Raw genomic sequence first — 15,462 nt, 5'->3', positions numbered from 1 at the left:
CTAAACCCTATTTATATTTGTGGACATAAAATTATCTAGGTAAATGTTCTAGAAATATGGCCTAATGGCTGAGGACATGAAATAAATTTGGCAAATGTCAACTAAAGTCTCTCTCCAGTCATTGATTAAACCTCTAAAAACCCATCCCTATGTATCAAAGGTACATATTTAAAAGGTTTATGTGCCAAAAAAGGTAACCCTACCCTTTTGCTTCTTTTTGAACATGAAGCTCTATAAAGCCCTCTCCTCTTTTTCCAATCCCCCCTCCCTATACACTGCAGCTTAAGCACACCAGCTCACCTGCACCTGTGCTCCAACATCGTAAAATTACTCTGTTTCACACAATGGCAAACTGTAATATTGGAGTAATTCAGTCTTACATGCTTGACTTGGAAACCAACACTGACTAAGAATGATTAAACAGAAAGTCCCACATTGCGAGTTGACAGGACTGATTCCTTGAGCTTATGTTTGAAACCAATATGACAGTCAGTTACATTATAGTTTCAAGGTGGAAATGTTCCACAATGACTTAGACTGCTGATTTTGCTCATGATGTGTCTTCTAGCATTTATAAAAACACCATATGGACATATTGACAAGGTAACAAACAAACAAACCGAGAAGGTTTTCATTTCCTCAGAGCGGCTCTTTAAGACTCTGCCTCCCTTATATGGATGTCAAAGATGTCAAAGATTACTTGATTTATTCAATTTTGACTACGATAAAGAATGAAGTGTGACGGGTCCAGAAGAACAAAAAATTATGAGAGAACACTCCTTTCCAAAGTCAGACAGAAGAGCTCCGTTAGTGATGGAAATATAACCGCAGAAACAAGTTTAACATGCAGAGGGATGAATATAAAACTGATAAAGCACATGGCGGAGAGCCAGGATGAAGGGCTGCCTGGAGAAGTCTATATTTAACAATGACACTCATGTCAGGAAGAAATGGGAATTAAATGTCATCTAATGATATTTACCATACAAGTGGCATTTTGAGGTAAAAAATTGAGTGTATAAGGAATAAATCCTGTTGCAGATGTACCCAGAATCACAAGGATGGAAAAAGTCACGAATAAAATGTGTCTGAATCGAAAAGAACAGGAAATGTAAAGTACAGTCTGATCAGGAAATGCTACCATAATGACGTGGCCATACCACTAGGAATAGTAGCATCGAAATAGTTTGTTCCCAGAATGATGTAAAGTGAGTGTGTGCATGTGTGTGTTGTGTGTGTTCACTTACAAAGCAGTCTGTGTCCTTTGGGCCATAGCAGCCACCTGCACACTCACGGTGGCAGCAGTCACTAACATAGGGACCGAAGCAACGGCCGTCGCACTGCTCGGCACACACTGTTTTAGTTACTGTAGAGGGAAGAGATGTAGAAAAGATAGAGACAGAAACAAAGAATGTATCATACACCACAAGTAAACCACAACCCAGTATCAGCATCTACCCGTCTATTCATTTCATGTGGCTGGTGGTAATAGCTGAACTCTATTTAAACAGCCGTAAGAGTAAAAGAAAAAAAAGTTCATTCACTGAAAATGTATCACTCTGAAACTTTCCTGAAAAATGAGCAAGTATTCTGAATGAAGAACGGCATCAAAAAGACATATAATTTATTCCAGGACTGTTCTTGTCAGTAGTGAATGTGGTTCAATTTGTCACCTTCTTGTCTCACAGTCATGTACTGTAGGTGAAGCTATTCAACTGAATAGAATTAAACAGAAAAGCTTCCATCTAAAATCGTGCACAACCACATTCGACAATGAACTGATGCTGGACCTACTGCAGGACGACCAATCACAAGTCTAATTGTCTCGCATCCGCACTACTGGTAAAATATATGCACGTGTGTGTGTGTGCGTTTGCATGAGTGTGCTGAGCTGAGCTGAAGCGTCTTTTGCCACCTACTAGCTATCTTCAATCATGTTTTCGTTTCCCTGTGCGCTCCCCCAAGGGTCTCTGGCTGGATGTGACAGAGACGTAGCGATTCCTATCTGACTCCGTGTACAACCATCATAGCGAACATCTGTCCAACCTTTTCTCATATGCCTGTTGCAGTCATATGGCCTGCCGTATGCCTGTGTGCCTCTTTCCCCGGATGCCATATGTAAATGCACATAGGACTGGCATTTCGCTGATAAAGACAGCCGTTAAGAAACGCATCTTAAGTGTCAGCAGTTGGACTTATAAGAAAGAGCAGGAAAACATTACTAAATTATAAGCTCCTGGGGGTGAATAAAGCAGTGACATTAACTCAGGAAAAAGTTGCACACATTTGCTGTGGGAGTTTAATATATGCATATGTGTATCTCATAGATTATTTGGCAAAACAATGAGTGTATATTATATTAATTGGAGAAGACAAGAAAAAGTCCACACCACTGTTAGGCTGAACAAAATGATCCTTATTTCAAGAATTGCTTTGCTGCTATTCATTTCAAATACACTGACTCCAAAGATCAGTAATTTGGTGCACAAGCTATTAAATTATACTTCTATCACATCTTCAAAATCCCATAATGTCTGAAATATCAGGACTCCAGTCGATTTTACTTTTCCTGAGAAACCCAACATGTTCTGATATCTGATCATCTAACTCCCCAGTGTGTAAAAGTAAGGGGAATAGTTTCTACTTTGAAAATGACAGACTGTAGTTACTGAAACTTCCATTGATGCATCCATTGCCTATACTGTCTTTATGGGTTGTGGGGGGCTGGAGCCGATCGGGTGAGAGGTGAATGCACCCTAGACAGATCACCCATCCATCACAGGGCTCAGGTTAATTTTTTTTACTTTTAATCAGATATGCTGATAAACATTAAAGAAATGAATCTCAAATAAATAGATTTGACACTGAAAAAGGAAGCTGTAATGGCAGTAATTTATGGGGAAGGTAACAATGTTAGTACATAGCAGTATAAGGCTACCAGTGAGTGAAGGTGCATGTGTTTGTGCGGGCATGCACATAGCCCACTTCTCTGATGGCTGCTGTGCTTCCCTTTCAGGCAGGCGCTGCGACGAGATACTATCATTGTGATAGATACAAGCCACGGACAAGTCTCCAAACAAACATGCAAGCACGCACGCACACTTCACCCTATGCCTAACGTACCATCAGTAGCATTCCATTAACGTTGCCTGGGCTAAAATGAAATGGCCTGCTTTATTCAAAAGACACTCTGTCAAACAAATGACCTTGCCAGAGAGAGACGCAATGCTGTTTATCAATTTGGCTTTAAACTTCCGCTTTAAGGGGGAAAAAAAAAAAAACAGGCTGGTGACAACAAATACAGAAGGAATCCATCTCATGAAATATGCCTGGAAGCTTCCATTTGAACAGGCTGTGGACAGCGGCATCAGTCACAGGAACCACTGCCGCTCACTTCCCATTTACATGAGACACTTTTTTTCCCACATCTGATTTCCAAAGAAACTTCATAAATAAAGATTTTTTTTCTTTGAATCTACCAAGTGGCAACAGAGGTGTAAAGACCATGAGTTGGTTAATGAACTACCCTTTGTCTGTTTAATTTATCAGGACAGGTTGTTATATGAGATGTAATAAGTGCCTTTTCTACAGCATGAACTTTATCAGGGACAAGGAACCTATGAAGTAAGGCAGTGCATTTTCACCATCAGGCATCATGGCCAAAATTAAGTTCTGGGAGAATATAAAGTTCATGTGGTTCACAGAAACTTTGGGTGTGGAGCTGGCAGAATTTGCAGCATTTTTTCAGTCACCATTTTTAAAACTCTGTAGCTGTGTATACAGACTGTTTCTTGTTCCTTGTAATTCAACACTTCAACATGAAGTTATAGAAGCAAGCACACAACAGATGGCTCAACAACAAAGTAAAGTACATCTGCGTGCAAAAATGATGTGAAATTAGCTGTCACTTGTTCATAAATTAGCGGACTAATATGCTCAATCATCACTGGACAACCAAGAGTCTGAGGAAACCTTCTTGCTCCTTGAAAAATAATCCTGAGACTAAAACTTCTGGGTGGAAACTCTGCTGCTCTATTATGTTCCTTTTTAAAATTTTTAAATGAAGCCTGACTGTATTTTAACATACAGAAGGAACTGTCTGCACAATATAGATCAAATTCTTTCATTACAGTGATACTTGCTTGCTGTGTGCTTGGGAAGTGGCAGTTAAAAATGAGCAGTTTTATACTTGCAGTCAACTTGATTGCATGTCTGTTCTGGTGGTTTCAAATGGAAACAGAAAAAAAGAGAAAATTTCACAGCAAATGAAAAGTGCATAATTATGAATGCTTTGCTTAATCTGACTTGAAAAAATCTTGCTGCTAATTAAAGCTCTTGATAATAATTTACACTGTAACAGTGTCTTATTAATTAAATGTAGCTCCATTCAATTAGTGGAATAAAATAAAGAAAAGGCCAGTAGTGTAGATCTAACATCTTCCATCTGGTCCTGTGATGTTTGTGAATACATGTTCCTCTTCTTGCTGTCCATCTGAGATTCACCACTTGATGCTTTCAGTCTCACTGTGCTTCCCTTTTGTGTGTTTTACAAAATCTGGTAATCTCAGAGCTTTCTTTTCTTGTTAGCCAATAGTTTCTGGGTCTGATAAATGGTGTCATTTTGATCGTTCTTTTTTTTAGGAATATAATTTTTTATTTATAAACAAAAGTCCCAGCCCTAATAACAACCACTGAACACTAAAGCTCTGATGTGATCCATTACTATCACGGACTAGAATATTTGTCAGGTATAATCTCTTAAGCTATAGGTGTATTTACTTACATTTACATACTGACAGTTTTATGTAGTATATTTTCAGTGAATAAACTAAAAAAACTAAAGAGGCATCTGACAACAAAAGCCTTAATCCTAATCAGTGCACGTCCCTTCACTCCATTTCTGGGAAACAAAACAAACAGACCAAAAATACCCTCCTTAGCTTCTGCTTTTTGAGACATTCTCTTTTATTATTCTAGTTCCAGGGGTTTTGTTGAGTTGTAACTTGCCTCTTGATCATATTCACTTCCCTTCACTGTTACTGACATTAAAAACTACAGTGTGGGATCGATTTTGAGAAGGTCGAATGATTATTAACGGAAATGTCAAATAGGATATCACTAAAGTAATTTTTTCAGCTGACAGTTTTTCTACTTCATTCCGTGTATTTCAGCAAAACACAATTAAAGGTTATGCGGTAATACAAGACAGAGGAATGAATCACCACATCCACAAATGAACGGATGAAGATGGAGAGATAGTGTGATGGCAGCTAAAGAGAGGCAGGCGAGGCTTATCTGGGTCTGGTCTGTGACGTGTTGTTAACAGGTCCTGGTCAAACAGTTCATTCCTCATTATCTTAATGAGATCGCGACCGCAGAACAAATAAGAAGAGAAATGCCAGGGTTGGAAGGCAAAGATGAAGTGGTCGGCGTGCAGAGTGATGGAAAGAGAGGAGGAAATTGATGGAGAGGAAAGTGCAATCAAATGGGAGGAGAGAAACAAAGAGGTATGTAATAGACATAGGGAATAAAATGCATTTTTGTTTTTGTCTGCATGACTTCCCTATCTTGTATGTGCTGTATATGCTCTTTTCCACTATAGAAGAGACAGATATGGCGATATTAAAGACTAAGTGCCCCTGTGAATGTGTAGATATGGTACAGAGGTGTGTTAGACACAGATGGAGGGGTGAACTATTATGGGCTTCTGAATACTGACTACACATTTGATGATTTAAAAGGCTGCAACACGCCTGAGACTTTAAAACCTGCCTGTATCTACCAGTAAAATTTTGGGACGATACTACAGATAACTTGAGTGACATAAAAACTGAGACTAAATAAGTTACTCTAATAATCCTTTCACACACTGCACTATTGGAACATAATGCTCATATTATTTAAGAAAAGTACATTCACTATTGATTTGAAGTACAAGAATTTCTCCCAATTAAATGGATAAAGACATGAAAGAGTTATAAATCACTCCTGTGTTGGTAATCAAAGCGCAAGTGTCAGGCTACAACTGAAAGCTATTAAAAAAAAAAAACATTTACAAAATTATTTCCATCCAAGCACCTAACAACTAGAAACTACAAGAAATTCATTTAGGAAAGTACAAACGATTTTGCCACCCAACAAACTGTTGCTAATGCAACAGATGACTCGCCAATGAATTTTAATACAAGGATTAGAGTTCCATTTTGTGCAAAACTGTCATTTACAGGCTGATTTCAATCTGGATCCTGCTGGAATAAATTTGGTCATGGATTCAAAACTTGTGCACATAAGAAAACCTCCACCCTTTTCAGATAGCAGGTGAAGCCTTTTTGTTTTAGTAGGAATCTCCAAAACTAATGAAAACTAAACATGCAGATAAGCTCCTTGTTTTTCTAAACACTAACCTGAATAGAAAAAAGGGTAATACTGGTTGAGTTTTTGTTCTTTTATGTGCTCTAAATTTGTTTAATCAAACTGCAGTGTCACTAGTAGGTTTTAATTAACATAAGGGGAAAAAGCATGGTCATTATTTGATCTTATCTCTACGTGGCATATTACAGCTTCAGATATGATCAAATTAACTTTATAGCCAGAAAATGAGTTCAATTTGTGGTTAGGATTTGTCAGATGGGATCTGAGCAGAGTTAAATGTAACATTGTGCTTTTTAGTACCAGTTAAAAGTCAACCGTTTTGAAATGATCACATTGTTTATAGATGTCATGAAAAGCAGATGATTTACTGAAACAGAAATCATCACTTTGTAGCTGTAGAATATTAAACATGGACAACTTTCTCAGGCATATCAGTGACATAAATCTTGGTAACTTGAACAGTGTTATTGGCTACATTATTTCTAAGTGTCACTCAGTTCCTCTTGCCTGATTTAAAGCATTGACGTGTTAAAATCGTAGTCACATTAGTAAAATACAGTTTGCTTCATTCTACTATGAAAGCAAGCCAAGTTTCTCACAGTTTAATAACGAAGCGTAAAACCATGTCCTAGATTTATGTTTTGTTTTTTGCGGCTGAGTCTCAAAAGGATTTATATAGATGTCGACACAAAACAAAAAAGCAACGCAAGTCACAACGGATAAACAGACACAGCTTTAACCATTAAAACAAAATCTATATTTTATGTTTATATGTAACCACTGTGCATATAAACATAAAAATCCTGTCATGGTGATGTAAAATTCCATCAATGGCCCCTGAGAGGATGCCAATAAAGGGCCATGTGGTTCATCTAATAATAATAGTATACTTACAGCTCTGACACTGGTCCTCTTTGGGCCCCCAGCAGCGACCATTGCAGGAGCGATGGCACTTTTGACCTGCGTACAAGTTTGAGGAAAAGCGGTAAAGAGGAACTTCAAGTGAAAACTTCACAAAATATGATCAGCATCACCCAAACCACATATTGGTTGAATTTTAAAATGGGCCAGAAGCACCGAGCTGGAGTCTTTCTTTACTGAAGGCCAAACTGAATCTAGTAGCGAGCAAAAAATGTAGCTGGTCTTTTGGCTTACCTTCGAATATACCTAATGTGTGTGCGCACTTATGAATTTATGCAACATGATAAAATTAGCTGGAAGTGATGTTCTTAAGACATAGTGCTTCATTACAAAAGCATTCCAAGTACTTGCTCGTGCTTGATAATTATTGGAATTAAAATCTGACATAATTATCACAGTCTGTGAAAAATGGAGCCACTAGGACTGGCATGTAGCTAATTCTGCAGTGACATGATAATGGTGACATTTGTATTTCATAGAATCTAAATAAGTTTCTGCATTCAAAATCTATAAAAAACCCCCCCAAAAACTAAGTTCTTGTGATTTTTCGACATTCACTTCAAATAAAATGTAACCACATGTTTTTCAGGTTCCTCATTTTGATGCAGGAAAGTCTTTTTTTGGAAAAGCTCTGGATCTCCCTTTCTGGTACATGCTGTTCTAGTAATAAAATCTTAAATAACCTTGACACAGGTTGTCTTGAGAAAATAAGACAATTCTTTTTTGCCACTCTGCTGTAAATCAGCCCAGCACGAAGCCCGCGTACATTCGCTTGAGATAAAAGCAGTAAAGAAGCAGTAAGTAGCATCATACCCTCAGAGCTTTAGCCGATGCCTTTCTGGGCTTTTGGAGGACTTAATTGACTGTCTAGTAATTGAATGCAAGTGGAAGTGAGTCTGGATAAGTGCAGAAGTGCTGTCCTCTGTCCATCAGCCTCTCGAGATGAGAGCTATTAGCATCAGACTGACTCTACTGCCCATGAGCCTCTCCATCTTCTGCCCTCCTCTTTTTCCTCGTTTGTGAGCCTCTCCACTACACATTTCATCACTTTCTTCCTCAATTCATCCCTCACTGATTCACTACTCCTCTGTGGTTCTCTTTCACTTAAAGTCTATCCCTATCTCTTTGTCTTTTCCAAGTCTTTCCCTCTTGTTTTTCTGTTTCCTCAGTCTGTTCCCTTCAAACTAACACTTTGACAATGCTTGAGAGAGGGGTCGACAGCCCTGACTGTATGAAAAGCAGCGTACAAACAGGATAATAATAGAAATGTCAGTCGGCCATAAGCAGTTGTCTGCCAGTGCCAACTGTGCAGAACCTCTGCTGCACTTATAGTAGTTATAGGACTGTTCTCCTTTGAGCTCGGTGCCCTGTGAAGTCAAGTCAAAGAGTTTTCATTTAGTGTCCAAGGCCTCCACTCGCTCAACTTCTAAATTCTCAGTGACCTAGAATAAAGCTGTTCCACCCCTTTTCCTACACCATAATCTTTAACAGCTTTCTTAAAACAGCCCCTGAAGGTTAAAATGTCAAGACTGCTGTCATACCGGTGCTGGTGGACGGCAAAAGACAGATGGGAGGTTTTCAACTGAATCAACAGGGCACAGATTTTAAAAACCACAGCCCTGTTTTTGAAAAGAAACCAATAAACACAGCACAAGCTGTGGCACAAATAAGTCAGAAGTAATAACAACCTAAAGCTTGTGTTGCCCCAAAGAATGAAATAGAGATTAAGTTCTAAATTGTGGATTACAAGTTTGGAGACCCCTGATCTTTTGGAGGGGGTAGAGGACTTGCACAGGAGACGGGGTCGATCCAGGGCTAACGGGGCTGCAGGGAGGAGGGTGATTGAGCAGAATACCAATGCTTGGAGCTGTTAATATGCATCTGCAGCCTTCAGCAAGTGCTGTGCGATGATATCCAAGGACATATGCACAGAGTATATTTTATTTTATTTCATAATGCTAATCCAGTTTATTATGTCATCTTGTATTAGTAGACGAGTGAGATGAGACAGCTTAAAGGAAAATAAAATAACACAACAACAGATTTAAATGTTAAAGAGCTTGAGGGTTAAATTAAAGACAAAATAGAAAAAGAGTTTGTTAAGAGGTTTAGTCAGTGAATGAACAGAAATGGGTCAGAGGAGGTGACTTGCATTGTTACTTCACTGACAACCACCTCAACCATCACCTCCTCCCCCCCCGACAGATTAAATATGCTTTTTTTCACTCTAATAAATTCCGTCATAACTCTAAGCATTCATTAACATGTCTTCCAGCTGTCCACAGTGGGGCATTAAAGTGACGTGAGCAGGCAGTCATTGTGAATTGTTATAGTAGGCAGAGTGACAGAATGGGGTCAAGAGGTGTTTTGGTGATGACAATGTTTTGCTGCTCACACACGGTCATTTACTGTGAACCGAGCAGGTTAACCTTTGGGGTCACAAATTACAAGTCGCCACAATTTTGCAAACAACCTCTGCAAGTCTTCGTGGCACGGCTCCATATACAGTTCTTTACACCTAATTTTGAGTCACCTCCTAATATTTGTCCACTTCATTAACATAAATCACGTGGTTATAATGCAGGCCACCACCCACTATTGCCTCCATAATAAAGTGGGATATTTTTGACAATTTTTATGGCAGAGCTCTAGTACAGCATTGCATAAGGTTTTCCTACTGTACCTAATAAAGTGCCTTTTGAGTTCACAATCTTCATTGTTGATGAAGTGAAGGGAGTTTCTGAAAAGTTTCAGGCTTTTACAGTCATTATAAAGTCTTTTGCGGGGCGAGAGGGAACTATGCGAAATCTGATTCATTTAAAAGTGATGCCACCTTAGGCAGAATTGTTCAGGGCTGAAGACTACAAGTTTAAACAATGTGAAAAATGTCAGGGTGTGAAGTTAGAAAGAAGTTAGTTTTTCGCTGCAGGCTGCTCCTGAGCTCCGACTGACGTCGGCAACTCGAGGCTATGTTAGCTGCTAGCAGCGAAACTTATCCACAGTTATCAAATGAATTGTCAACGACTGAGCTGTATGGTGGGAAATGTAGGTTGTGACAAAAAAGAAAAATAAACAGAATAAGGAAGACAACATCTCTGATTGTGCTGCATTGATTCTCTGTTGTTATCTTTTTAAACAATCGATCCAAAAATGTTACAGAAGTGTAGTTATGAATAAATCAGTGTTGGGTGGGGTGCTGCTGAAAAAGACATCATTTCTCTTAGTCCCTGAACAACCCTGAAAGATTCAAGTGAAGTCAGATCACATCCTTTGGTCTTCTACATGTGTGTGTTTGTTGGGGTGCTTACATGTGACGCTGCTGTTGGTCGGCACCACCACAGGATGGATCTTCGGGTTCTTGACAATGTCCTGCCAATGGATTGTGTCTGCATGGCACAGGAACTTGTTCTGGTCAACGTACACACCTCCACTCAGAATCTCTATGGAAAAGAGAGGAAGGACACTGTCAGTACAGAAACACAGAGAGCTGTTCTTGCCCCAAGATGGACTTAATGAATTTATTTTAATTGGTTGGTTTTCCCTTCTTATTTTACATTCAACAATGGAAATGGCCACTCCACACTGGAGTCCAGATCAACAATCACTTTTCTTTCCATCTGAGGAGAAGAGCTGGAGTGGCATTTTGGGGAAAGCAGTTGATCTTGAGTCACGGACATCTGATGATGGTTGTTGTCCTGAGGCAGCCAGGACAAAGCCGTGTCATATTGCTGTTATTACAACCTCTGATCTTTTCCCCATTTTGTTGTTCTTCTCATCCTTTCCATGCTGTGAGCAGACACAATCAATTATGTCCCACTACTGTCACAACACTAAATCCGTCTGTGATGTAATCCCCAGTCAGGGACAGCAAGCCTAACCAGTTTGTAATTTTATATTTCATCAAGGTTGGCGATGTATCTCACCATCATAATATGCATTGCCCTGTCGAACCAATGATCGTCAGGATTAGAGGGAAGATTGATTCATTTTGCCACACAGACACACACAAACACGCAGTCTGTTGAATGATTGGATATGGAGGGTGGTTGAGATTATTGTTGTGCAGGACTTTAGAAAATGCTTAATCCTGACTTTTATGTGAGAGAGAAAGAGCGGGACAAAGAACGAGAGAGACAAATGAAGATGGAAGAAAGCCAGAGAGAGACGGATAGCAGGAAAGAAAGACGAAGTGAAGCCCAGTAGCAGATTTGCATTATTTACAGAGCCTGTGTGTTCTCTATCTCCCCACAAACAGATTACTGACACAGGGCTGAAACCGATGAGACACATAATCATACATGAGGCGCCCCATCAGCAGTGCACAGACCCGGCCAAATACAATATCGTCCCACAAAGGCTCGATTAAATGATGCTCCTTGGTAAATAGGTGGTGCTGGTATTACCTACACAGGTCCCTAACCCCCAGCCTCTCTATCTTTCTGCATGTGTGGTGGGAGTTAGGGAGAGAAATTAATCCTGCTCCCCACCACAGGGGGGATATCACTCAGCTAGGAGGAGGCCATGTCTCAAATTCAAATTGTTTGCACAATAGGATGCTGCCGGCAAAGTAGGGCAATGGACAAACCAAAACACAAAGCATTTGAAGTCTCAACCTCGGTTAAGCAAGATACACATAAAGGCTCCAAGCATTATGACCTTCATCATGACTGGGTGGACTCTAATTGGAGCCAAAATGTATCAACTCAAGACACATTCGACCACATGTGAGAACTAGTAAAATGCGGGCACATTAAATATTTGTCTTTTTTTTTTTTAGTTACTCCTCACTGAGTTGTCAAATCTCATGAAACAACACCTTAAAAATCACAAACCTTGAATTCTATCACTGTGCAGCTTATATGCCAAAACCAAAGGGGATGATTGCACCTCTACACAAGACTTCCCATAAAACACCATCAGCAAAGGTATGTATTTCCTGACTATAATGCAGCGTAGACTTTAGCTCACTGTGAGTCATTTATTTTGGAATATTCTAATATTTAAGCCTAGAATGATGCATGCCCTGCTGTCCATTATGAACTACTCAAGGTGACATGGCAAAAATCATAGGTTTTAATGGAAATATCCTGCAAAATTAAACAGTAAAGTTAAGGTTAATAAGGAACAACTTGACTGCAGGATTCCAGTGTGTGTGTGTGTGTGTGTGTGTGTGTGTGTGTGTGTGTGTGTGTGTGTGTGTGTGTGTGTGTGTGTGTGTGTGTGTGCATTCCCACTGCAAACACACCATATAAACCAACAACTGACCCTAAACAGTATACAAAAGGTTCCTTCATCTTCTAAAGCTTCTCTCACGCAATGCATTTAGACATGTATTGTGCATACAAAACATTTATTTGCTGCATGATGTGACAAGTTCATGATGCTGGTTTAAATTTTAATTGGCTCCTTGCTGGCACTTTGCCCAAGAGAGTTACATCAAGATATAAATACTTAACAAAAGCCAATTACATAATACCTGTGATAGCAAGGACAACTTATGCAGCCTTTTGCTTTCATTAGAAGTAAATGCTTGGCTTGCGTGTTTTGCTACTGGTGCGGTTGATGGTCAGGGCGAGATCAGGGGTTAAATCCTGCTGTTGATTGTTTAGCAGCTGGAGAAAATGTCTTAATTAGTTTGTTCACGTAGCTCGTTTTTCTGAATTACCCCCTCCCCTCCTGCCTCATCCCAAGAGCAACTCCGAAGATCTCTGAATGAGTGTCTGGCTTCAAAAGGCACGGCAATCTTCAGTATCAGGCTGCATGACCGTTGGAGGAAAACAATATGAAATTCAGGGAAGCAGAACAAATATATGCAGGCAATTATTTTGACGGTAAGTGCTTGTTGTAGGGGTTTTTTTTTCTTTATTGCAGTGTGGGGATGAGTTTGATTAAGACTGGGAGGCAAATAGCAAACCAATGATCAGAAAAAAAAGCCATATTAATGAGTTTGTGAGAGTGAATTAATACGTGATGTGTGGACTGTTTAATGAAGAAATATGTAGGACAACAGAGACAACATAATAAATGGTTGACTTGCTCTAGTGTTGGAGAATTACATTATTGAATGTCCCCCTATAGAGTTTATTCCTCTGTATACCGAAGAAGATCCATGAGCTGAACAATTACCATCAATACATACAAGAAAATATATTAACTCAATATCTTCCCTCTTCATATCGTCTTCCAGTAGTCTGAAGAAAAACATACTGGTCTGATAGATAAGTAAGGGCAACTACAATCAGAAGGACAGTAGTTAGAAAGATAGAGAGGCAGCAAGAGATTCTGAAAGACATTCCAACAGTCAGGCAATTACAGTAGATAGACAGGTATTCGATCAAAAAGACAGAGGCATTTCTCCTCTCCTCTGGCAGCGGAATTGGGAATATTACCCTGGGTCTCCCCTGTACTGTCTCATTGACTCCGAGAGCTTCAACTTGGTTTCGGCTCAGCACGGCCATCAGCTCAGTGGAAGTGAGGGGGAAACTCTGCGGGAAGATGAGGATGCGTTCTGGGTCAAAGAGGCTAAATGCTCACAGATCCTGCTGGACACCTCAGCAGCAGTAGAAGGCAGAAGTTGTTGCTAGGCTGCACTCTGCAGACAGGCTGGCAGAGATGCCTAAATAAGACAGAGCGCACACCTACAGTACACACACACAGAAACCAAAACACAGTTACACACACATGCTTACACACACATGGCTCATGCTTGGCAGTAATGAGGCCCTCATTAGAATACGAGCCTTGAGCATCAATTAAATTAGCAGCTTGCTTTATCAGTGGGCTTGTAACCAGAAGGTCACTAATTTGAATCCCTTCACAAGAGATAGGGAGATGTGGGTGGAGAATGTCAGCAGCGCTTGGCTGTCCCCCTGCAACTTCTATTACAACGCGCTTGAGAAAGACGCTTTATGGCTGACAGTTTCATTGCCAAACAGTCAAGAAAAGTGGGGAACTCTCAGGTAGGGCTTACAGAAGCAAGGTGTTAGTAGAAATCATCATGGAGCCACGTCAACTCTGCTGGTGCTACTGTGCAGTTTGTTCAATTCCAGTTAAGTTGTGCTGTCAACTACAAGTGCAGAAGAAGAAAATGAAACCGCAATAAATTCAGAAAGTAGTTACAGAGAGGCTGAAGGAGACGAAATAGAGAGAGATGGTGCTAAAAAAAACATCCATGCCAGGCAACTGATTGAACTGGGCCAATTTGCGTACAACAAAAGTGAAATAAACAAAAGAATGAGAGGCAGAATAACTGGGCAAATGAAAGAATGTAGGTGCAGTTAAATTATGAATAAGTGACTTGGACTAATGAATGTTAGATAATATGAGAATGTCTCCATCTATGTTAGCAGACATCATTGAGCAGTGTGTCTGGACATCTGTCAAAAAAAACAAACAAAAAATAACAACAGAAAGAAACAACCAAGAAAGAATGACAGAATGAAAATGTAAATGACTGTCTAAAGCACAGGTTGAAAAGAAGCTGAATTAGTGAATAAAATAACATGATGAAACAGCCACTCCAGAGGCGTCAGAATACACCACTGGCTCCCCTTCCATACACAATAAAACACACACTCTCAACACAAATACCAGCGCTCATAAACAATAAGCTTTAAGAGCGGACATTTCCTGCGTAGGATTTTCAAACGCCGCTCGTGTTGCCACACAGAGCTGTGTCAATCACCGCGCTTTGACCTGCTCGGTTGCCGACAGTAGATGTCAGGACGGCAAATCGCTGCCTTTGCTCTACAAATAGGTGATCTCCCCTCCCATCCATCATCTGCTGCTGCCACACACTTCCATCCTTGTTCTCCAGCCCTCACTGTTACCAAGGAAATGCAGTGGGGGGGGGGGGACACAGATGCAACGTGTATGTGTGCGTCAGTGTTTGCATGCAGGTGGAAGACGAAAAAAATGATTTTGCCTGAGTGCATTTATTTGTCCTAAACATTTATGTGTACACAGATATGGAAGAGAAAATGAGAGTGAACATCTGAAGGTCTGTGCATGCAACTACGGTGAAAGTAAAAACTGTGAGTGTCGACTTGTGGACGGATTTGACCATTTTAAAGACACAATGGAACATATTCATTTCTAATAATAATTGGCCTGAATAAAAAGATTTTTTTCCTGGAAATTAGATTTGAAAATGTGGAGGTTGAAGGCAAT

At 39.9% G+C, this 15,462-nt stretch overlaps 1 protein-coding gene across 3 annotated transcripts in view; it reads right to left on the bottom strand.

The window, feature by feature from the left end:
- LOC111574054 (receptor tyrosine-protein kinase erbB-4-like) overlaps nucleotides 1–15,462 on the bottom strand; it is a 316,603-nt gene that overhangs the window by 112,249 nt on the left and 188,892 nt on the right. For all 3 annotated transcript variants that reach the window (XM_055015213.1, XM_055015214.1, XM_055015215.1), the window contains 3 exons: nucleotides 10,602–10,733; nucleotides 7,267–7,332; nucleotides 1,248–1,366 (listed from right to left, as the gene is read on the bottom strand). In XM_055015213.1, coding sequence (XP_054871188.1) covers nucleotides 1,248–1,366; nucleotides 7,267–7,332; nucleotides 10,602–10,733 — 317 coding nt within the window. The remainder of the gene's footprint in view (nucleotides 1–1,247; nucleotides 1,367–7,266; nucleotides 7,333–10,601; nucleotides 10,734–15,462) is intronic.

The sequence above is a fragment of the Amphiprion ocellaris genome, chromosome 11, assembly GCF_022539595.1.
Source record: "Amphiprion ocellaris isolate individual 3 ecotype Okinawa chromosome 11, ASM2253959v1, whole genome shotgun sequence".
NCBI classification, from domain to species: Eukaryota; Metazoa; Chordata; class Actinopteri; family Pomacentridae; genus Amphiprion; species Amphiprion ocellaris.
This window is presented reverse-complemented; position numbering and strand designations above follow the sequence as displayed.